This window comes from Hippocampus comes, unplaced genomic scaffold (genome assembly GCF_001891065.2).
Source record: "Hippocampus comes isolate QL1 unplaced genomic scaffold, H_comes_QL1_v1.1 scaffold21, whole genome shotgun sequence".
Classification (NCBI taxonomy): Eukaryota; Metazoa; Chordata; class Actinopteri; order Syngnathiformes; family Syngnathidae; genus Hippocampus; species Hippocampus comes.
The window spans coordinates 1,267,707-1,292,811 of NW_017805745.1; the positions used below are offsets into that span (position 1 = coordinate 1,267,707).

At 45.5% G+C, this 25,105-nt stretch overlaps 1 protein-coding gene across 1 annotated transcript; it reads left to right on the forward strand.

Annotated features, from left to right (window-relative positions):
- Positions 1-771: 771 nt before the first annotated feature.
- Positions 772-23,059, forward strand: mmp15b (matrix metallopeptidase 15b). Its single transcript, XM_019884492.1, has 10 exons — positions 772-1,475; positions 9,159-9,307; positions 9,583-9,705; positions 10,683-10,990; positions 16,094-16,255; positions 16,398-16,597; positions 18,939-19,077; positions 20,988-21,138; positions 21,502-21,620; positions 21,910-23,059. The coding sequence occupies exons 1-10, from the start codon at positions 1,347-1,349 to the stop codon at positions 22,416-22,418; spliced, it is 1,989 nt and encodes a 662-aa protein (XP_019740051.1). The 5' UTR covers positions 772-1,346; the 3' UTR covers positions 22,419-23,059.
- The last annotated feature ends 2,046 nt before the right edge of the window (positions 23,060-25,105 follow it).

Consider the following 25,105-nt stretch of genomic DNA (forward strand, 5'->3'; position numbering starts at 1 on the left):
TGTCTTGCGATTTATATGTGCGCGTGTGTGTGTGTGTGTGTGTGTGTGTGTGTGTGTGTGTGTGTGTGTGTGTGTGTGTGTGTGGTTCCATGCTGCACACCACCTCCCTGCACACAAAGGTTGTTGATGTCGGCTCCCCCCCTACTCAGTCAGAGCCCGTCTTGCAAAATAAAAGGAATCGTACTCTTTCGACTCAGATTTTGCGTATTGTCAATACATGTACCTGCATGTACGTACGGGGCGTGATCTTCAATATTGAACATGTCCGAACTGGATTTCATACGAAGCTCTCAAAGAGTTTTTTTTAAACATTTGATTTCTGATTTTCTCTCTCTCTCTCTCTCTCTCTCTCTCTCTCTCTCTCTCTCTCTCTCTCTCTCTCTCTCTCTCTCTCTCTATATATAAAATATATATATATATGTTTTTTGAAGTCACAACTGATACTAAATAATACGATACGATAATAGTATCGTATTATTTAGCATTAATTACTTATAATAACCATTATATTTTCTGGAAATAAAACTACAAATATTCAGCACAATTGCAAACATGATATATTGAAAAATAAAGTTATGAAAAATGTTATATTTAATACTTCTATGATTTCTTATTTCTTATTTTTTTATTTCTCATACTGTCAAGTGCCAGAAAAAAAAAACACTGTCAGTGGTCGTTTATTTTGCACGGGATTTTGCGGAACTTGATTTTATTTTGACAGTCACCCGCCACACGTTGCTTCCGGTTGGTCACGCTTTTTTGCGGGCTCCCTTCAGCTTGACAAAGACACGCTCACGCGCAGCTCATCAGTCGCCTACTCGCTGTCCTGCTCGTCCTGCTGGCGGAATAAGAGCTTTTGACTCCGGACCGTGAAGCGAGTGTTAGCCCACGCGAGCTGTTGTTGTTCTTGTTTTTGTTTTTTCCCACGTTGCAACGACTACAAAGTGCATTATTGAAGGCGACAAAACGCTCACGTTGCCAATTAGGGGCTCAGGTGCGGTGGGGTTTCTTACGTTTTCGTCTCAGTGACGCTTTCTTATCTCGGGAGGAGGAAGTCCTCAGGAACAAACTCGTTCAAAGTGCACTTTTTGTTGTTGTTGTTGTTGTTGCAAGGTTGCTTTGCCTACTTCAACCCGCTTGTGATAAACAGTAGCTAGACCCCTTCCATGGAGGCTCAGCCCATCTCACCCGCTGACACGGAGCTTCCCGGCATGCAGGTCGACCTTTAGTCGGCTCTTGTCCTGCCGCGTTTTTCTGCCGTCTACAAGAAAGACCCCAACCCCGTACTCGCTTCGCTCACCGTATTGCACCGCTCCTGCAACGACCCCACCGACAACCAGCGGACCATGGCCGGCTCTTCCCCCCGGTTGCTGTGGAGACGGAGCCTCTTCCTGGCAGTGTGCGTCTGCGCGCTCGGGGCGCGCGGAGCCGAAGAGGAGGACGCGGACGGCGGCGGCGGCGGCTTCAACTCGGAGGTAGGAAGGCCAACTGGCCAACTTCATGTCCTCGGGTCGCACTCACCTGCGCCGAAAATAAGCCTACCAAGAACAATAAACGGGAATGTGGGTGGTAGACCAACACAACGCATCCCACGGGGTACCCGCCACAATGGTTTGTGACTTGTTTTTTGTATTCCTCAAAACACCAAAAATTCAGTTGCATAGAGGACAAAAACTCTTCAATATTGTATTTAATATTGTAACGTTACACACAGTTAGACTATCTAACAGGGTGTCATGAACTAAAATGTGATTACATTCAAGGGTATTGCACACAAAAGTTGAAGTGAAAATGGGACTTTAATGAACATTTAAAAGCAACACTTTTTAAGAACTACATGTACGTTGACCACCACTACCCTTGGAGGATAGGAACAGCGCAAGAGCGAGTAGGGAAAACCAGCAAATGACTTGCGCTCCCTTCAATTGTGATTTCATTCATTCATTTTCAGCACCGCTCATCCTCGCTCTGCGCATAAAACACGATCCCTTGATCAAGGTTTGAAAACAAACAAGTTCACTTTGGCGTTGAACGCAACTGCTGTCGGTGTGCAGCGATTCTTTCCTCTACCGCTAGAGGGAGCCCACGTTGTCGCGCTTTATTTGTTATAGCGTATGTCAGAATATCAAAGGCATTAAATAGTCAGCACAGTGCCAGAAAGTACTCCTTTCCTTTCCAGTGTTTGCGTGTGCGCGCGCGCGTGCGTGCGTACGTGTGTCCATGTCAGACAAAAGACAGAGTTGACTTTGCACAATGTGTGGACTGATGAGCAACTCCCCAAACAATTGTTGCTTAATGAACGTATTGTGCACATGCACGCGCCCGTGAGAGTGTGCGTGTAAGGGCGTGCATCAGTGTGTGTTTATCTGTGTCCGCAACAACGGAATTCAACTGCTGGACACACCATTAGATAGACCTGCCACACGAGCCAGCACGGTCAAAATAATGTCAATTACAAATATATGACTGATAGTTATATTTATTTATGCTTATTATGCTTACATTGAGCATTTCATTGTTCCATATTTATTTTTTGTTCATTGTCAACTTTGTGATTTCGCCATTTGTTTAACTTATGAATATTCATCATTGTTGGATAGTATTTGTAAACCACGACATTGGAAAGCATGTCATTAATCATCCTTGATTTATCGAGCGACAATGTAAAAGATTCATTTATAAACATGCTATTAAAAATTATAGACAGTAATTGATTTCAATGAAGCCATTAGAGCTCAGTCCTGTGAGCATCAAACGCTGAAGTGATGTCACTTTCAAAGTAAAAGGAATCCATTTCAGTCATTGTCATGTTTTTTTTTTTTTTTTGGCATGTGTCAGTTAGCGTCTTTTTACACTTGCCTGACAGTACAGATTTTTATTGACTGAGCTTTTTTTTTTTTTTTTTTTTTTGCACATGCAAATTATTCCACATGTCACTCCAGCACATTACTGCATAGTCAGCACATTTCACCAGCTAAACGGCCGATATGCCCGGGCATGCTCGCTCGTACGTTCAAAACGGGACATGCAAGCATCGTGGCTCCAAAACACAAAACAGATTTATGCTGCGACAGCAAACGGTGATATTGCTGAAGACTCCAAAACCTAATTCTTCGCCCGGCAGGCTGCTTGTTTTTTTTTTTTTTTTTAAAAGAGCGCCCCGTCGTCGTTGATTGAAAGCGAGAGCGCTTGATTGTCATCTGGAATGGCCTTTGACCCCAAATCCCACTCAGGACATACCGAGAGAACACTGACACCAGGTGTGTGTGTGTATGTGTGTGTGTGTGTGTGTGTGTGTGTGTGTATATGCACTTCTAGTGATAATAAACATCCAACTATCCATCCATTTTCGGAACTGTTTCTCCTCAGGCGGGTCGCGGGCGTGCCGGCGCCTATCCCAGCTGTCATCGAGCAGAAGGCGGGGCTTCCCCTTGAATTGGTGGCAAGCCAATCGCAGGGCACAAATCGACGAACAACCATCCGCACTCACAATCACAGCGGCCAGTCTGATCTGTAGATCATGTGATGCACGCACGCGCGCCCGCACACAGTGCAGAGGCATGCTGGGTAGTGACGGGGGGGAGGGGGGCATCCGAGGCAAGACAATGGCTCCTCTTGTGTCAAGGCACAAACGAGTGTGAGAGCAAACTTGAGCAAAGAAGTCGAGAGGACGAAACCCGATAAGCGCTCGTGAGCTGCTGAGCGCTCAAATTAGTTGCTGCGTTGTTTCGGTGATGCAATTGTGGACAGGCACCAATTTGTTCACCGTAAAGGTTTGTTCTGTTGGGGACTTATTCACACATTTCGACTAAATTAGCATTAAAAAAAGTCCCATGAGTTTAAATGCAAAATTCTGATGAACATTGTGTTTGTGGAAGATCCCCCTGTTTCGGTCCATCACATGGGCGACCATTTTGCCACGTGCTGTCGAATGAAAATGACATGACAGTGCCCAGAGGCTCAGCGTGCGGATGTCACATGACCAAATCCAGAAAACGGGCGAGCTGTGACCGTTGCGACCTGAGCCCTGAGCAGGCGGTGTCATTTTCAGACGGATAAAAACGGGTGCCTTTCGCTGCTTGACTCGTGTTTTGTGCTATTAATCACAATGTCGTGCTTAGGCCAGTTTTTATTGAAAAGAAAACCTTTTACTGATCTTCCCCTTTTGACTTTAATATGAAAATATTACGACGTAATTTCATTCCCGCGAGATTTTGACTTGTTACCTGAGAACGCTTCTTCCTTGTTCTTGGAAAAAAATTGATGGCTTTATTTTCTTGACAACATCCAACTTTATCTTTTTTTTTCTCCAAAAAGTGAAGTTGTTATCATCACCTGGCGACATGCACCCAAAAACCCCCCCGCCCAAAAAAATGGGCTACTTTTTATTTCCTACGGCATTTGGGGGCAGACAGCGGTGCGTCACCGCTGTCTGATCGGCGCGCCAACACTCTATTGAGGATTCCTGCTCACGATGCCAGTGGAATTCAGTCTGCCCTTGGGACAGCTTTTTTTAGTTCAAGCCGCACCCACCAAATTGACTTGAGTGTTATGAATGACGTTGTGCTTGACTTTTAAAAGGCTCCACTTGATGGATGTTTTCCATTTACAAATGGCATTGTTGTTCAAACACCTCAGCAGTCCACTTCAGACGGCGAAGTCAAACTTGAACAGATTCCTCATGACAGCAGTTATGACCCTCGTCTTTCTGTATTTATTTTGCATGTATTACTCTGCCCCCTGGTGGCGTAGGCACACACACCAAAAGCAGCAGCACAATGGCACGGGGCAATCAAGGAGGAAATCGTGACGCGCAAACTCTTGAATTATTCCCATTCTGTTTGTGACATGCTCCAGTTACCTGGTGGCAGGACGAACACGAGCTATCAGGGGTCCCGAGGCCCAACAAATTTGAGAAGCTGTCCAACATTCCGACTCCTTCCCGCTCCTCTCATCCCTCCACTTGCCCGTCATCCCTCCACTTGCCCGCCTCCTGGGACATTTAGAGGGTAAGTCGGTGCGCTGGGTGCTGGCTGCGGCGAGTACAGATGGCAGCGGACCAAACCTCAAAATAAAAGCTGTGTTCGTATCTTGGCTGACATTGTGGCGGACACACACATATACATGCACTCAAGCACACACTCCAGCTTTTTACAACTCCCAGTATATTGCCGGCTTTGGCAGGTACGATCAAGGACTTTCTGAAAGAACATTTAATCGATGGGGCCTCACACACGCACACACTCACAAATGTACACGCGGGCGCGTGCGTACACGCCGAGGAATGATTGTTTTGTATTCTGATGAGGGAAGATCAGCGTCCAGACTTGATGCTTTTCGACGAGGCGCGTGATGCGTGTGTGGTATGGGAAGGGGGCGTAGAGAGGGAGGTACGCTACCATCGTGCCGTAAATACACGCCGGCCGGAATGCAGGCCGATGACGGCCAACGGCGAGTTGTCGGCCGACTCTCAACCAGGTGCTGTCCCGTCACGGCAGCTTTTCGAAATCTACGGTAACATCCAAACACCTCAAATGTATCACATTTACATCATGTAAGGCAGGGGCGTCCAAACTTTTTCCGTTGGAGGGCCGCATACGGAAAAAATGCAAGGATGAAACGGCCACTGTAAAATTCTTCAACTTTTTGAAACACACTAAAGTCGCTCAAGAAAGCAGTTGTCTCTTGTTTGGATTGTTCATCAGCTTTCACTTCAAGGTGTGAAGGCAAATAGCTGAGGATTTTTCCAAGTTTTTGGAACCACTTTCACCTTTTGTAACTAACCTTGCGGCCCATGTCGAATACTATTTGTCCGAATCTCTTTTTTTTTTTTTTGGTCATGTCGTGAGCCGCTGAAAAATCTGTCACAGGGGCCTCTTCGGCGCCATATTGAGACCGTAGTTCATCATCATATCATCTCTATTTCTCTAATATACGTCGATGTTGTTTTGGAGTTTTTGGACCTTGCGGTTGCCACTCCTTCGCGAGAAATGGGAAATGTGTTCAACCTCAAACAAGAAGTCTCGACTTGCCTTCCATTCAAATTCTTTCCCAATCTGCTGCGTCCACATTTCAGAAGCACACCACATAGTCAAATTCAGCGTGCTGGCGTTTGAATGGGTTTGACCTTATGGTTGTCATTTCTCAAGCAGACGGTCGCGCTTTCTCTTTTCCCAGCGACTTGAGTTGTGGAAGTGAAACGCGACACACCCGCTCCTTCTTTCTCCCACGGGGCGCCTTGGGATCGCGAGCAGCTGCTGTGCAGCGTCACCGCCGAAAGGGCTTTCTCCGCTCTGTTCCGTTCCCAGACAGGCCAGATGAAATATGGACAAGAGTAGAGCAGTCCTTGTGAACTTTAGACTGTTAGCATTCGCGTCGTCTGCTTTGAAGTGCCCTACACTGCTTCAGAGGGGAATCCCCCCCCCCCCAAAAAAAAACTGGCAAAATTATTCACTGTGGCAGAAATCAAGCTAGCTGAGTGGAATTCCCACCATAAGTCGAGCTACTCTAAGTCGAATATTGTCATAACTCCAGTCAAGCAATTCAGTAATGAAATTCCCGTCCCAACATACATTCACGTATTAGCCCCTTTACAAAAAGTAGGCTACCAGTGCTTGCGTTAGTTAGCTGTTAGCTAGCCCACATCGTCTCGCAATATTGTCGCACGAATTACTTTTATTATTATGTGAATCTTAGGTCACCTATTGCTTTATTGTTGTATATATAATAGTTGCTCCATGTGTAGCACTTTGTATTCAGCGACGGCTGTTTGAAAGTGCTCTAGAAATGCAGTTGAGTTGAGTTGAGAATCTATTGTTAGCCCAAATCTCCAGTTAACGTAGCTTACCTGATTTGAATGACTTATAAAGTTCATTTGTTGTTGTTGTTCTCCAAAACGCAATCCTGGAATCCAAATGTAGAGTTGGTGCCCGAACCCTTTCATACACAAATCAAAATGCATATTATCTTGAGATTTCAAAATTTCAAATGCAAGCAAGTTGAAGTCAAGTCGAGCTATTAATCTATTTTTTAGTCAAGCAAGCTATCAAACTCAAATCCACATTTCTGCTTCGTACTACGTTCTTATGAGCCAGGACGTTGGCACCGTTTTGTGGATCCTGGTGCTGTGCATCCTAGGCTAGTCTCATTTAATTGGCTTGTTGTGTGTGTGTGTGTGTGTGTGTGTGTGTGTGTGTGTGTGTGTGTGTGTGTGTGTGTGTGTGTGTGTGTGTGTGTGTGTGTGTGTGTGTGTGCAATTTCACACTGTGTGTAGCGCTCTTATCTGGAAGCAGAGGTGGGTCAGGGTCATGTTGAGTTCAACCTTCTCTACGCCTCTTCCTGCTCTTGTGCACTCATATGCATTCACACACAACTCACACACACTTTTTGCTGGATTTTTTTCTCCAAGCACAGGTGCTAAACGGTGACAGCATTTCTCCTCCATTTGTAGAGGAAAGTGATGAAATGTAACTCGAGGAGGTTTTGCGGAGATGACGTTTAGTTGATGGATGGCAAAACGTCCTGGGAACAAAAGACTTGAAGGATTTGCTCTGCCAGATGGTCAAATTGCTAAAAGGTTCAAGTTGAGCAGTTTCAAGTGAAGTTCCTTCATGGTCAACTCTTTTGGAATCCCTAATTTCAATTTTCGTTTTATGGGCGAATGAGAAGCAACCCCCCGCCCTAAAGTCACGTTAGAAACGATGGTTTTGCGTGTTTTTCATGCCAACTTTTATTAAGCCAAATCATATGAAATCTGTTTGCCTCATACCATAGTTGCCTCAGCCATTTTTAACTTACTGTCACGATATCAATTAGAAAAATGCCAATTGTGATTTTTCTTTGTGCTTGTGTAGAGTCTCAGTCAGCCAGTCATGGCAAAAGTTGAATCAAGGCAACTGGACTTGTTTATAAAATCTGTTTGTTCTGTCTTGTTCAACAAAAACATTTAATAAACGACTGGAAATGCTGTTATTGGGCAAAAAATGTCTTGTTTTTCAAAACTGTTTGAAAATGATTTAGACAAGTGTGTTATTAGTGTGTAATTATATTTTCTTGTCAAACTCAACCACGTAGCGTCAACTAAAGACGGAGAAGAGAAGGAAGAGTTGAGTATTTTTTTTTTAACTCGATGGAAGGAGTGGCTGAGTCAACATGGGGCTTTATCAGCAACGCTTTGCATTGTGCACATGGGCGCGACCCGCAGGAGTGTCAACCTATCGAGTGTCTCAGCATTGTCTGTGGGTGTGTGTGTGTGTGTGTGTGTGTGTGTGTGTGTGTGTGTGTGTGTGTGTGTGTGTGTGTGTGTGTGTGTGTGTGTGTGCGATTAAGTTTCCACACAACAGCTGGGTGTATCATCTGTGATTCAAGTACTGTATCACATTTTCTCCCTCCAATCTCTCTTGAAGCCACAAGCCCCACAGCGCGTTCACTCACACACCGCTCATCCGCCTTCTCCCGTTCACGCTCATTTGACATAGTGTGACAAATTACAGTACTGGAATGGAATAGAAATGGCATTTTGAGCCAAATAATGCAACTGATGGTTCTTGCGTTTGACCTCATTAGGGATGTGGGTCATCACTGGGCACATGAAGACAAGCAACGAGGGGTGAAACGAGGCCTTGAGTAATTTAAGTCCCACGATTAAAATAAGGCTTGAGGATTTTTTTTCTTTTTTTGCGGGCTTGTGTACGCGTTTATTTAACGTGCACCGTCAAGTCAAGCAAGCCGCAGCGCCAATTGTCAACGCAACGCATGACTGCGATACGTAGCCAAAAATACTCCATTTATTTTCAAGTTGTTTCCTAGCAGCGGGTGGTGGCGAGCCATCTTACTTGACTCGTCTTCCCAATGGAGGCTGGATTGGTAGAGCCCAGTTTATATTTCCATCACAAACCGTTGGCACCAACATGAACACAAGATCATCCTGAAGTCAAGCTCAATCGAGGATGCTAAAAAAAACTCAAACTATGCTGTTATGGATAGTGGCTAGCAGCTAGCTGCTAAGTGAGTGCCCAATATAGGCTGGCAAAAGCCACCGGATTCCTATTTAAGAGGCGAAAATGGCTGCCTACTTTCACACTGACAGCCTGACGCAATTGCCACTGATCAAATTCAAACCAATCATTATCTAAAGCTGCTTTGTGTCGTGTGTGCAGTCTTGGCTGCGGATGTACGGCTACCTTCCTCAGGCCAGCAGGCAGATGTCCACCATGCGCTCCACGCAGATCCTGGCCAACGCCATCAGCGACATGCAGCGTTTCTACGGCCTGGAAGTCACCGGACACATGGACCCGCAAACCATCAGGTCCGCACGCACGTTCAACTTTTCCTTTAGTCAAAGCGTATAACACTTGTCATCTTTTACACGAACGTTTTTGGGTTTTTTTTTTCAGAGCAAATGTCAGATTATGATATCCCTCTTTTTTGACATTACAACTTTTTATTCAGTAATATCTGCCTTTAAAGTTTAAAAACAACCCACCTACTGAAAAAAAAGCTGATTCATGTTTGGACATCAGATGAATGTGACATTGATACCAAAATGTTGAAAGATCAAAACTTGCCGTTTGCCTCCCACAGTGCCATGAAGAGACCCCGCTGTGGCGTGCCTGACAAGTTTGGAGGCCAGATCAAAACCAACGTGAGGCGGAAGCGCTACGCCCTCACCGGTCACAAATGGAACAAGAACCATCTCACGTACAGGTGAGAACACAATCGAGCAACTACAGCTACACTTCATCCCGTCACAGTTGGCGATCGAATCAGAACCACAAGCATCTTTATTGGCTAAGTATATAAAAAACACACATGAGGAATTTGATAAAAAGAACATTTAGGATGAAACGCATGAGCACAGCTCGCCCTTATGTAACGGTATCATGAGCGCAAACAGTGACAGCTGTGCAAATGATACGGCGAGATAAATAAAGTGATCGGTCGTGAAGTAATCATGTTACAATGGCAAATGTGCAATCATGCAGCGAGTCCGAGAGCACTTTAAAGTGTCTGGTGGTGAGTCATTGTGATTTTGCGTATTATCGCAAAACAGTCGTGCAGAATTTTTTTTTTCGTTGTATTCCCTAATATTTTTAGATATCAATAAGTGTTTGTTTTCTTGTTGTTGTTATTTTCCGGGGTTTTTTTCCCACCATTTCCAAATGTTTATCTGAATTTTTGGCGTTTTTTAAAAAAAAAATAAAATCAAGAGAAAATGTGGATTTCCACCATTTGTGGGTCCATATCTCCTGCAAATGGCGGGACTGTAATCCGAAAATAAATCTACAATCAACAACTCTGTAGTAGCTCTGTCCTTTTTGAAACAAAACACAAATCTAAACAACTTGAACCTTGGTTATTGTTTTATTCTCCTTTCGTTAAATATCCAACAACATTTTACACGATGTTTTTTTTTTTTAATTTGTTTGATGTTTATGGCCAATGAATAAAATGAACTCAAACAACATTTAATTAAAATGCTTTATTTTCCATCAGTCTGTTGCAGAGATAAACACATTCGGCCTTTTATAGCCAAGTGCAGTTATAGCCAAAGTATTTCTGTCAGATTTGAGTTGAGCTGACATTATTCACAAGTTGATTTAAAGTTGATTTAAAACACAGGCAGACGAAAGCAAATAAATATATTGAATACTCTCTATTGATTCCGCTTTGTGGCCCCGCAGTATCCAGAACTATACCCCCAAGATCGGCGAGTACAACTCCTTCGCGGCCATCCGGCAGGCCTTCAAGGTGTGGGAGAGCGTCACCCCGCTGACATTCGACGAAATCCCCTACCAGGAGATCAAGTACGGCCGGCGAAAGGAGCCCGACATCATGCTCTTCTTCGCGTCCGGGTACCATGGCGACAGCTCCCCATTTGACGGCGAGGGCGGCTTCCTGGCCCACGCTTACTTCCCCGGGCCCGGCATGGGCGGCGACACGCACTTCGACTCGGACGAGCCCTGGACCATCGGAAACCAGAACGTACAAGGTGCGAGTGTGGCCCGCTGAATTGCAGTGGGGGCTTAGCTAGCTTAATGCTCACTCAACTCAACTCAACTCAACTGTATTTGTAGAGCACTTGAAAACAACCACCGCTGTACACAAAGTGCCGTACGTGGAGAAAATATAATTCATACAACAAACAATAAAACAAATTAAGAACAAAGACAGAAAGCACAAAAACAGTCAAACTAAAAATCGAGTCAAAAGCCAAAGAATAAAAAGGAGTTTTCAAGATGGGCAGTGAGGGGGCTTGCCGAACGTTCATTCCAAAGAGAGGGACCGGCAACGGAAAAGGCTCCTCCCCCTCTAAACCTCTGCTTAGTTCTCATGACCTCTAATAGTCTCTGGTCCACACACCTGAGGCACCCGGGCAGGTTCGTAGGGGCGGAAGAGCTCAGAGAGGTAAGGTGGGGCGAGGCCATTTCAAGATTTGAAAACAAAAAATTGAATCTTTTAAAAAAAAAAAATGTATAGGGAGCCAGTGAAGGGACGCCAGAGTAGGAGTGATGTGCTCCCTCTTACGAGTAGCAGTCAAGAGGTGAGCAGCAGCAATCAGGAGCAACTGGAGACACTTCATGGAGGACTGGCTGGCTCCAAAGTAAAGCACGTGAAAGTAATCTAGCCGTGATGTGACGGAGGCATGAACTACTGTATCTCAAAAGTGCTCTTGAGAAAGGAGAGGCTAGACTTTAGCCAGCTGCCGAAGATGAAAGGAGCCGGATTGGACAACAGCACCAATTTGCTGGTCCAATTTCAAATCGCTGTCCAGTTGAAGACCCAAGTTGGAGACTGTTGGTTTAAGATAAGGAGCCAGGGGGCCCCATGTCCACAGGATGGGATGTGCAACCATCACTTGTGTCTTCTTTTCATTGAAATTCAAGAAATTTCGTTTCACATGAGCGGATGAAACTAGTCACACTGGTTACAAGCCTTTAAGCAATGGTAATACAATATTAGTTACAGGCCGTGGTCATTCTGGAATCAAATGTTGAAGAGTTTCTGGGCCGCGGTCGCCTCCTCCCTCTTTCTGTGTCATAACAGGAGTTATAATGTTGGGCTTGTCCGGAGCACCTTGCTAGTTTATGTTGGCTTTTGAAAAATTTGTGATTGTAGTTTTTTGTGGGGCTAGTAGAGCTCAATGACATTTCCAATCATTTCAGTGGGGAAAGGTGACTTGTGGAGGAGTGTTTTCAGCCACCAGTGTTTCCATGGAACAAACTTAGGTCTTTGCAGGACAGTAAGACTCGACTTTTACTTTCTTAGCTAAGTACATTTTCAAGTCTGTGCTTTTCTATTTTTCCTTGAGCACACAAGTTGAATCTGTGCTTTTTCTTTGAATCGTCTTAGTTATTCTTGTACTTAAGAGTAGAGAGTGTTAGTACCAGTCCTTGTGCCATCTCTAGTGAATGAGCATTGAGAAAAATGGTAAAAAATGAACAGCATCAAAATCACAGGCACACAGGAGCACTTTCTTCAGAGTGGCTGTTTGCTTGAGTTGCAGTGTGTGTGTGTGTGTGTGTGTGTGTGTGTGTGTGTGATTGCATGTTGTGTTGTTTAACTTTCAGGTTCAAAGTCCTCTATTTTTCTCGTGTTTGTTGGGTCAGTAGGCCGTGCCTGCTATGTAGACAATGGCTATATTTTCCCATAGGAACGAATTGGGAGTATAATTAATCAGGGTGGCTACTTTTTTTTTTTAAATTTATACTATTCATCAATATGTTCATACCAGTGTTCTACAGGGAAAAGAAATCGGAAATTGTGAACACGCGAGGGTTGATGTGCTCTGTGAAAGTACGCTAACATTTTCAGCGAGTGAGTTATTTTCTTTTGTGCTGCGGCACCCTAACAAAGCCCTTGAGAGATTCTCGGTGTTTACCCAAAAGAGCAGCCCAGCGAGACGGCGCATTTAAAGTCCGTCAGAAGTGGAAGCTTGAGACGAAATGCTCCTTTGGCTGCACTTGGAGGCCTTAATCAGTCAAGTGTGTCGACAAAGAGGGCAGTCTCCACGTGGGCCCCAGTCGAAGACACTCCCACAGCACACACACATTCGTGTGCGCACACACACACACACACACACACACACACACACACACACACACACAAATACTCACGAACACGAAACACGCACTCAGCTCAGCCGCCCAGTCCTTTGTGTGTGTTAGTCGATAAAAAAGACAACGGTCACTAAAAGAGGGTGGCTGCTGGGGAGTAGGGGGAGGGGGTTTTGCTGCTAAAAGGGTTGACCACAATAGGACGTCCTCCACTTCCACAGGATACACAAAAGTAAGCAAGCAAGGCAAGGCAGCTTTATAGTGCATTTCATCGACAAGGTAACTCAATGTGCTTCACACACTTAGATACTGTATATATTGTTGAAATGCACTTACAAACAAAAGACATTTAAAAAAAAACAAAGTAAATAATTAAGAAGCTAAGCCCATTTGTGTGCAGCATAACAGCGAAATGCGGCTTCACCATGTTTGCTTTGAACTTTGGACTCCACGAATTGAGGCGTGTCTGCAGGCCCCGGAGCCCAACATTCCATTTGTATTTCTTTCATGTATTCAAGACCTACTTTAGAGAAATGTATCAACCAATTTATAGTCATCCAAGAAAAAAAATCAATGTAAAACAAAATCCAAACAAACCCAAAACATCAGAGTCGTACTACAATGTGAAACCAGCAGAACAAAGTGAACTTTAGGATCATAAAATTGTCTACATTAATTCTTTGAGTGCATGTGTCTTTTTTTTTCTGGCCCTTGAGCACAAATGTTTTGCCAGCCCCGTTTTAATAAAATTTGATCCATAAAAGGGAACTGAAATGGCATTTAATGGTGAGATTAGTAACGTGATACTACAGAATATGCGATATGGCATCAAGGTGACTTCATGGATTAGTTCCATCAATCCAGTTGAGATTTGCTGTTTGTCGCTGAGTGGCAAAAGAGAAGAAGGAAAAGAAGGCAGCAGCTTCGACCAGTCACAAGTGTGTGGATAGAGAGGAGACCGCTCACAGTCAGAATGCTCAGGAAGTGCGTGAGGGCTTATGTGGCCCCCAAGAGTGCTGATGACAAATTGTGGGCACCCTCCCTTAAATTTGCCCATCCCTGATTTATATTATGCGCATCATTTATTTGTGCCCCCTATGATGTCCGGGCTTCATACGTGATGACTTAATCTGAGCTAAAGACAAAAGTTTGAGTAGCAAGACCTTTGCTCATTCTATGTGAATTCGCCCCAACAAAGCGTGCGCGGCCACAAAATGTTCTGGTCTTGGATGTGTTAAACGTCTTCATGTGACGCACCCACTGATTCACCTTCTGCAGAAGAAGAAATCCGTAAAAGTCATGACGTTTTGGGGCCTCTTGCTGTAGTCAGCCATTGTACTGCTCGACTTCTTGGGTGACGGCCGGAGCGCGGCGCCGAAGAATGACGGCTGGAGACAGAGAAGCACACCAGGCTGAACTTTTTGTGCGACGTGGCCTTGTCCACGCCAATGAGGCGTTGCCATGGTTCCTTCACAAAGCTCTCGTTGTCTGGGCTCTTTGTTAGCACTTGGCTAGCTGTGCAATGCTAATGTGGCCACATTCATGTGACTCACAAATTATACGCGTGCGCGTGTGTGAGTGTGTAGCCAGGCATGGGGATTTCATTCCTACCAATTCGCAAACAAAATGGTGAAACATGTTCAGGTTCAACACAAGATTTCCCCATTGAAGAAAATGGAAATAGGAAAGGGTTCAACACCCACACTTTTACCGGTACCACCCACGCTTTTCCCCAATGGTTTGGTACCCATGGCGAAAGTACACAACTTTTTCCAGGAAACACATCCAGTAAGACTTCAAAACATCCCTCGTCCTACTGCAAACATGAAGGATTAGAATAGTCCAGAAAGTAAGTTGTGAATGAATTATCTCAACATGAACCCAAATTGGGATATTTTTAACGTTTTTTTTTTTTTTTTTTTTTGGACAAAACAACCAAAGCAACTCAAAAATTGGGTTGTTTTTGTGGGTTAAAGAAGGCTTTTGGAACCAATTTTTAAAAAATCTGTTTTTGCATACTTCTGTGGAGTAATTTAGGTGAGACCATATAAAGCCAACGAAAGAAGCACGAATGCTTGACTAGTGAATGAAGTGAGCCATTAGTGAATTTTTTTGTGGTGCATTACCGCTGAAAATTAGGGTCAAACTCCAAATTGTTGACCGTCAAGGAGTAACAATGTCCAGTAGTGAGCTCAGTTCATGGTTCAGCCAAATGCTAAAAGATAATTAGGAGGTGCGGGTGTCCCCACATCACTTACAGGGTCACGCGGGTCACGTCATCTTTTTTCCCATCCGGCGTGTCCGACAAGCGCGGCCCTTGACGGACGGCGAAATGTGCGATGCGTATCGGCCGCCATTCGCGTTGTGGGTCATCTCTCTTGCCGATGACATCATCGCAGAGTGAGAACAATGAACAGACGCCATCTTCCACTCGCTACGCGCTGCGCTGTGATGTTCGCCGAGGGCTGGAATGCAAGCCAGATCATCAAGTCAGATGCTTTCCAGATTCTCCCTTTAACTGTTTTTAGAATCAAAGCACATGTTCATTATCATGTCGCATAAAGTTTAATGTTCTTCATTTCCCCCCGTGGGATTAATAGAATAAATCTCAATAGACAGAGATTGAGTTGATCCTCCCAGGACATTGGTTAACCCTTGAGTGCCGTTTCAGGCCATATTGGCAGTGTTGACTACGCTACGGCCTGTAAACTAGTGATTCTGATTCGACTGGTGGGTTGGGGGCCTTTTTTGGTGGGTCACGCACAGCTGGGAAAAATTTGCAGGGGTTCTTCATGTCACAACGGTACAGACATTTCATTGTCACACACCTCAATGTTCGGAATACATTTTGGATTTGCATCTGTCATCTTCATCATCACTTTCTCACTACGGGGAAGTAACTTCAACCTGAAACCATTAAAGACAGACATCTCTTTTTTGAAATCTCCAAAGTAAGACAAACCTCCCAAATAATAGCTAAAATCTTGCTCGTGTGGGATAAAAAACAATGAAATCCTTTGCTTGTCGGTCCCCCACAGGCAACGACCTGTTCCTGGTCGCCATTCACGAGCTGGGCCACGCGTTGGGCTTGGAGCACTCCAACAACCCGCTGGCCATCATGGCTCCTTTTTACCAGTGGATGGAGACGGAAAACTTCCAGCTGCCCGACGACGACCGCAGAGGCATTCAGCAGATCTACGGTGAGAAAGACGCTCGGAATTGCGCTCGCTACTCCTTCTCTTCGGTCGAGACAAACGTGCTTGTTCTTTGTTTGTCGTTGTTTACCGGACAGTTTTGGGCTGAGGGCAACTGGCGTCAACAGTCTGATTGTCTATTGTGCAGGTACACAAGACAACAAGCCCACTCAGGCCTTGCCGACCGTGACGGCGCGCCGCCCGGACCCCCGGCCGCCGCACAATCCCCCTCCCCGCCAGCCGGACCGGCCCAGGACCACCGACAGACCGGACCACTACGGACCCGACATCTGCGAAGGCAACTTTGATACGGTGGCCATGCTGCGTGGAGAGATGTTTGTCTTTAAGGTAAAATTCAACTCGCAGGTCCTTGCGCTCATACCTGGCAACTTGCACAATCAAAAGGAACACAATTAGACATCTGGAAAGGGACCTCAAATGCCCTGAGATCCCTTTTTCTTTTTTTTGTTTATGTGACATTGGAACCAAAGAAACAATGCACCGCCCGGGACTCAAACCCCGGTCACAAGAAGGGCAATCTTGTATGTTATTACACCAAAGGCGCTTTCTTCCTTTTGACTTTTTCGCACGCGTCCGCTTTTTACATTTCCAAATCTTGTGAACTAAATGGCAAAGGAGAAAATGGTCATAATTAATATTCATCAATAAATAATAAATACAGACATAAGTAGCCTATAATGTATAATTTCTATTTATTGTAGATACAAAATAAATAAAATGCATATACAGTAGCTAAAATATATGTTAGAGAATAAAGACATTTAAGATGAGAAAAAGAAAAATACATTCAGCCATCTTTATAAAGTCGTGTGTGCGCGCGCGCGCGTGTGTGTGTGTGTGTATAATAATATAATAATACATTTTATTTATATATCGATATATCCTCACACACACAAAATCATTGCATGTCATCTTAAAGACACGTAACATTCATATCAATCAAATAAATGCCAAATGCCAAAAAAAAAAAAAAAAATCCCAAAATGAAGACAGGAAACCATCCACGAAATTCCGAACAGTGCTTGTGTTCGAATCACCTCAAAGCTCTCGTCCTGCCTTGCACATTTAAATGAATCCAAATGGCAAGTGCGCTCAGGCGGCGAGCCTGTTTCCTATCATGTCGCCGGAGATCGTGAAACGACAGGGCGGCTGTCTTTTACGAGAAGCCGCGCCAATAAAGCGCCGAAGTGTGGTCAGGTGTTTGGCCTTAAAGGGCCTCTGCGTCCACACCAACGTGAAGAAGTTCGCTTTTCGCCAAGAAAACGGTCCACTTTCGCCTCAGCCAGCTGGCATTTTGGCAGCTGTTTTCCATTGCATGCTTTGCAGTTTGACCCATCCTGGCCAGGTGTGTTCACATTTACGCATTGCGCTAACGCTAAACCACCCCTAGTCAAAACATTTTCCCAAATTTTGCCCGTATTCTGTGAAAAGCATTAGAAAGCAAAATTGCTTAAAAATACGGCAACATAAAAGTCGAGCAGGGCCATGAAAGATGAACCGCAGCACAACCTGCTGTTGCTTTTATTTCTACTGAGCAACCTGGACAAAGAGGTGTCACATCCGCAGACGTCGCAGCGTGTTCCAGTTGCTTTGTGTCTTGTCTGTGTTGGTGACAGTGAGAGCCATTATGTTCCACAGCTCTCTATCTGCAGCCCGTCCGGCCTCCAAGCATGTTTGCGAGTGTGTGTGTGACGCTCACCATGCATCCTTTGTGTTCCCCATAATGAACCCGGGGGTAGGACCTTTTTGCCCCTTAAATACACTCAAGAACACAAACTCTTCTTTGTTACTGTCAACTGGTCACTCGCAGAACCTTCAATTTTTTTGAATACCGTTTGTTCCGCAAAATTGCCACTGAATGCACATTAAACTTTTTTTTTTGTGCGCACATGAACGTCAATAGTGCAATAAAGCAAATAATAACATCAAGTCTATTTTAGAGAAACCTCTGCCCAACATTTGAAGCGGGTTGGCACACACCAGACCCTGCACATGTTCGCCCTAAAAGAGTCTAAACAAAGCCAATTTATAGCCAGTAAATGCTTCATGTTTTATGATCGAAAAAAAATAACGCTACCATGTCCTTGTGAATCAACATGATTCAGCACGAGCGCTCCGTTACCAAGGCAAAGCCGGCCGACTTGATGCGCTGAAGCAGCAAACTGTGGCGCGTCCTTCACATGTCTGTCACATAATTACAGTTGAAGAAATTGTTGGACGTGCACCCCCCCCCCCCGCCCCCCACCATTCATCCATTTATTCTCACTGGCGAGTCGATCATCAACGAAAACATCAACGATCCGCTCGCTGCGCCGCGGTCGATTCCCGCCTCATCCTGACAAGAAAATGGCGGGGGGGGAGGGCAATAGCGCAAATCTTGTCTGACCTCCTTGCCCGCCCTCGAAGGACGAATCTTGGAACGCTTGCCAAGACAAAGTCCCTTTGAGCATCTGGCCGTTACTTTATCCCCGGACGGTCACGGCGACTGACTCACCGGCTTATAAATGGCCGTGCGCGGTGTAAATCTGTCTACATACCGAGATTCAACCCCTCTTCTTCTGCTGCTTTTATTAGCCTTCCTGGAACGCTCCTTGTTCAAAAATGATCGCGGGGATGATAGTTTTGCGCTGTAAGACAAATAATCATCGAATGGTCTTGTGTCTACCAGGGCCGTTGGTTCTGGAGGGTGCGCAGAAACAGGGTGCTGGACAACTACCCCATGCCCATCGGACACTTTTGGCGAGGTCTGCCCGGAGACATTGACGCCGCTTACGAAAGACACGACGGCCGGTTCGTCTTCTTCAAAGGTGCGTTTGAAACGTGCTCAGACCGCCTCATGAGATCAAATGCAAGAATTAGATCCTGCGCAGTTGTGAGTGATGCTTCACAAATAGAGGCAACCTCACAGGTCAACTGGCCCTTTTCCAATGCGCTTTTGCTCGTGTTAGTTCCAGGTCTGCACCCAGATTAGCACCACTTCTTTCTTTGTCCACCACCGAAATTGACTTGAACCGTAGCTCTGGTGCTTAAGCTGTCTCAAATTATTTGTTGGGCCAGACTCTGGCACCAAATCTCCGATTTATACATCACAATCAAATCTGTGCTTTTGAATGCCTTAAAGTTAAAGTAGGGAGAAAGAAAAGGCACTTCTTTCAATGATGGGACACAACAACGATTTTTGTGGACCCCAATCTGTGGCTCCCGGACCCCACTTTTAGAAGCACCGCTCTATCCCACGATACGGCACACGTCGATCAGCGAGGTTGGTGTTGAAAAGTGCTCACCATGTGTCCAGAGACAAAATACCGTACAAGGTATTTTATGTACATACAGGTACATTGGCACGTTTTCAATGTATAACAGACTGTGGAGCTTGAAGGCGTAAGGACCACGCCTCCCCTCCACATGTAATGCATTCGCTGTAAATCTCGCTGAGCGCGGCGCGTTATTTCTACGGCGAGTCCCCGAGAGCAGCCTGTATTTTTACAACACTGCAGCCCAAACCTGGACTGTAGACGAGGAGGAGGAGGAGGAGCAAGAGTAGGAGGGTGATGTCATAGACAAGCCTCCCAGGGTGACACTCGGACGCACATCAAAGCGGCCAGACCTTGAGAAGGAGTGAAAAAAAAAAAAAAGTGCAGATCTGAAGTATCTTCTCCAGTGGGTGGATATTTGGACAGTCTAGCTGCCAGGCCATAGGTAGAGTCTCTTTTTCTGTTAGAAAAGTAGCAAAATAACTTCATCATAAAATGGATGATTTGGAGTGGGTGGGGGTCAAGTTATCCAGCGCGAAGAAATCAAACCGTTTGCTCGGTGGACGTGACAGAGTCATGGAGTCTCGGGATCTTACCTCCATGACCATGACATCATCTTCTTGTTCTATCCAGATGCTGAGTGTAAAGCTTTGACTTGAAAGCTTGAGGCTGATTTGAAGGGAGAAGGAGTGAGGGGTTAGAATTGAAGCCAAATGGGGGGTGGCCGTGCCAAAAGGAATGGTGGAATCCCCCGTTTTAAGAAACAATAAACCAGTGTGGGCTGACGTCAGGCGCACTAATTGCTATGTGGCCTTGCCAATCGTATCCTTTACATGCGGATTGACGGATAATTTGTAATTCTTGTAGAGGAAGGTGCAAGTTACGAATGTGAAAGTCATGAGTACGTCTCAGCTCATAACCGTCACATTTCAAGCAAGTCTGAATTGATGGGTCCAGAAAGCCAAGCGGGTCACCTTGCTGCGTCTCCACAAAAATTTCAAACAAGTCCGGTCAAGTCACGTCATGACTTGGGCTAAGCAAGTCAGAAGCCAAGTTGTCCAATCTTGATCAGTCACAACGTTTACGTCTTATTTCTGTACGTTAGCCACTTGGCACTCGCTATCTGCTTGCACGTTAGCGTTGCATCTTTTTAAAGGTCGCAACCAGTGTCTTGATTGTCTCTCATTTTGTCTTTGCAATTGAACGTATCAAAAACATGAAACGTGGTGTCTCTCCGGACAATGACGATTTTCAACTATTCCGCGGGCAAGCCTTGTCAAGTCATGAAGTTCAAGTCGAGCTTTGTGAATACCAAGTCAAGTCGAGTCTATGATATGTTCCAGCCGAGCAAGTGCCAAGTGCTAATATCGGCTACTCTGCTCTGAGTCGAGTCAAGCCACGTGACTGCAGCCTCCCACCTCGATTGCAAAGGGTCAATCCACCTTCTCTTGTCGTTCCTCCAGAAAACCGATTCTGGCTCTTCCGGGAGGCCAACCTGGAGCAAGGCTACCCGCTGGAGCTGGGCCACTACGGCCACGACATCCCCTACGACCGCATCGACGCGGCCATCTGGTGGGAGCCCTCGGGATACACCTACCTCTTTCAGGGAGATTGGTAATACAACCCAGCCCTCGAATTCACCTACATGCTGCTACACATATGTTCCTAGAACTGCAAGGAATCAAGAATTTGTGGTACAAAAACAGAACTGCCGAAGGCGCTGATAAGATCGCGGTGCTATCGACATTATTTAGTTCTTTCTTTGGCAATGGAGTGCCATTTCAAAACAACACTCCAGCTGACTTGGTCTTGCTCAGGTCTGTCACATCAGACCTCGCTTCGATTCCTGGTATACTTTTTTCTTTTTTACTTTTTACCGCTTGAAATCATGCCGTTCATGTTCATGCTGCTATGGATTTGTTTTTTTGTAAAATATCCACCAGGATAAGGATTTTTTTTCATTTGATTTGGCTGCAGGTATTGGCGTTTCAACGAACAGTCGCGCTCTGCCGACAGAGGCTACCCGAAGCCCATCAGCGTGTGGGGGTCTTCCGTGCCCTCCACTCCCAAGGGGGCCTTCCTAAGTGACGATGGAGGTGAGTGCAGATGACGAAAGACGAGCAGAGTGCTTCCTGAGCCCAAGTGAGATTGATGTGATTGAAAGACGGCTGGGGGGAGGGCGGGAGGAAATGCACCAGACCTGAAACAAAGGAGGGAGTGGTCGCTCCATTCTCCGAAAGGAATGGGAATTTTTAGCTCATGTTCTAAACAACACGCAAAGCACGATACAGTAAAAGTTTTTGAGATACGGGGTGAAGCTTGTCCAAATTTAATCGGAACATGGCAATGCTGTGGTCTTATCCTGTGGCTATTTGTCTCGGCCAGCGTACACCTACTTCTACAAGGGCTCCAAATACTGGAAGTTTGACAATCACCGCATGAAGAGCGAGCCGGGCTACCCCAAGTCCATCCTGCGCGACTTCATGGGCTGCAATGTGGACCTGGACCCCCCGGACACGGACGGTGACGATAAATACCCGAAGGTCAACCAGCCTCCGTTTAATCCGGACGCCGGGCGCGACGACGATGACGACGACAATGACAAAGTTGACAACAAGGACGACGAGGACCAAGGCGGCGACCGGACGGACGGCGATAAAGATGCCGACGAGGACGAGCGCGAGACCCGCGAGGAGGACACCAACGAAGTGGATGTGGTTCTGAAGGTGGACGACAGCCAGGAGCGGACCATGAACATCCTGATGGTGAGCATCCCCCTGGTTCTGGTGCTGTGCATCCTGGGCCTGATCTACGCCATCATCAACACGCTTCAGAGCAAGGGGGCACCGAGGCTTCTGGTGCACTGCAAGCGCTCGCTGCAAGACTGGGTTTGAACTCGCAACTCTTAGATGGGGGACGCTGAGCCCTGGACAGACGCTCGGCGTAGCCTCCCGCAATTCATTGAAACAGGCAGTCACAGATCCATGCGCTTGCTGTGCTGACTAGGGATGGACATGACAATCGATTGATGGATCGTGAGGGACGGGTTGTCGATTCATCGCGATTCAAGTGTCAAACTCAGTTTCCTGGGCAACATCGTCATTCTGGTTTCCCTCAGAGGGCCTTTAAGACTGAAAAACGTCTACTATACTGACTTAATATCAATGAATATTCACAGCCCAATTTAGCAAGAAACTTGAAGTGGAGACTTTTTTTTTTTTACTTTAGCAGGCCACATAGGTGGCTGAGTGTGACACCTTCATTCTATTCACTAATCAATCCATCAAGGAAAACTAGTTCAGTGCCCCCCACCCCCTGCCCCCAACGGTGCATCGACTGTAGTCTATTTATACGAGACAAGTTTGCACATTGTTTGTGTTCATTGGTTTTGATGTTGTTGTTTTTTTGTGATTATTGACTGAGTGATTTTGAAACCAGGACGCCCCACCCTTCTTCTTACCTCTCACCACGGTACACTCAGTTTACATTCAGAGGCAGCCTGACAACCCCTTTGCTTTAAAAAAAAAAAAAAAAAAAAAAAAAAAAAAAAAAAGGGAGAGAGGTACTTTTGTCTTTGGGCTACACTCAGTTTACATTCAGAGGCAGCCTGACAACCCCTTTGCTTTAAAAAAAAAAAAAAAAAGACCAGCCCCTGAAGCCGTATGCGTTTTAAAAAGTCTCAAGAAGCCATGTCTGAAAAGAATATTTTAATTTCTCGAATATTTTTCATTTTTGGGTCATTTTCTTACTTCAAAGACAAACCGCCATTGAAATTTTGTCCGGTTGTGAGCACATTTGGACCATAGATACTAAACACGGGGACAGTGGTGACGATTGACTCATTTTAGTTTTGGTCATTGCGCTTGGGTGGCACTCGGCATCAAAGCTTGATGACTCGGCCCCAACAATTGGCTTTGTAGAAAACGGACGCATGATTGGAGCACCACCTGCGCTTGTTTGAAATTCCAGCCCCTTAAGCCATTTTCACATTTGGTCGACATGTCTACCATGGATTGACCCTCAAGATAGCCTCAAGAGGCCATCCCTGAAAAGACCAAGACAGTTTGCCAGTGTGGTTTGAAACTGCCACTCGCTTTTGAAAAGCTCCTTCAAAGACAAACTCCTCAATGAGATTTTGTTCCATTGTTCATGAATTTGAACTTTGCGTACTCGACCGGTCGACGAAGGCGACACTTCTAATTTATGTGGAATTGCAGTCTTGTGTACAAGTGCTTGACCCGATTGGCTGTCTGACCAAATTAAGAACCGGGTTGACATAAACCATCTGCTCATTTCCCGCTCTCCCACCTTCCACGTACTTTTTTTGCCTTCTTTGGTAGATGTTGAAAAGTGCTTGTCAACACTCTCTAAAAAGGACGCGCCGGCCTAAAATTTATGCGTCTCGTTCTTAGACAGACCAGAGAATTGGAAAGTCACCCAGGAAGACCACCCGTCGCCTCCACTGGAGTGGGGAAAGAGGGGTCAAAGTGCGTCTTGGCGGGTTTACAACAGGACGAAATAAGTGCAACCCGGCCGTTAATGTTGCGTTCGGCCTCTAATGGACTTTTTACAGCGGGCACTTTTTTTGTAAAGGTGGCGCAGCTGTGGGAGGTGGTCCAGCCGGATCTCATGTGAACGGCGGCTAATCCGCTTCGTTTAAAAAAAAAAAAAAAACAGCTGGTGTGCTCACACGCCACCAGACCCCCGCTGACCCGAAACCTTGAACCCCGAGAACCCTAAACACGCTTTCATGTGGTGAGAACAAAGACAAAAATGTCTTCATTTGTCTTTCCCTCAGACCATATTTACCGCCTCGTCATCATGTTGAATGGACTTGGTAGGACCCCCTGGAATTCTTTAAACATTCAGCCCCCGAAACCAGTTTCATTTCCAACATCAAATTTGGTCGGCATGTCTAACCTGAGCAGACCCACAAGAAAATCTCAACAAAGACGGGAAGTCTGACATTTTGGTTCGAAACACGTGAGACCAGAGGATCGCTTTGAAAATTTGATCATGCCATTTGCGGAAACCATTCAGATTTGAAGTGGTCATTTTTTTGGTTATTTATATTTTAAATTTTGATGCCTTTATCCCTTATAAAACAAACAAACAAAAAAAAGCAAAAGAAACTTGTGGAATCACTTTTTTTTTTTAAATGTCTTTGAACATTTTTTCAGAATCACGTTAGTCTTGTTAGCACTTGCGGTTCCCACGCTATCAGCGTAGTTAGCTTTAGCGCTTGTCACAAGTGGTCATTCATTTACCACTCCAGGTACGAACAGCACAGAAGAATGAATCTTTTTATCAGAGCAGTTTAGCTTAGCCGCTCAGGTTTCACATGCACGGAGAGAAAATATTTCCTGCCTTTTAAGACAAGGAAAGAATGAGGGGAAGGGGGGGGGGTGGGCAACAAGCAAGCGCTGTATGTAGATCTGAGGCAAGGCTCGCTAGTGGGAGAGGGGAACAACCTGGCTGCGTGCCACGTGACCCAAATTCCCCGTGTAGCCAAGCAGCGGCTGGTTGTGGACGAAACCTGAGCTTTCAGTGGGAACGCTTTGTGTTTACTAACTTTCAAGGC

What these genes read in the sequence shown, in the direction of transcription:
- mmp15b (XM_019884492.1), top strand. Translation starts at nt 1,347, where the DNA reads ATGGCCGGCTCTTCCCCCCGGTTGCTGTGGAGACGGAGCCTCTTCCTG. An exon ending in CCGGTTCGTCTTCTTCAAAG is followed by an intron (nt 19,078 to 20,987) that starts GTGCGTTTGAAA and finishes TCGTTCCTCCAG; the next exon opens with AAAACCGATTCTGGCTCTTC. An exon ending in TACCTCTTTCAGGGAGATTG is followed by an intron (nt 21,139 to 21,501) that starts GTAATACAACCC and finishes ATTTGGCTGCAG; the next exon opens with GTATTGGCGTTTCAACGAAC.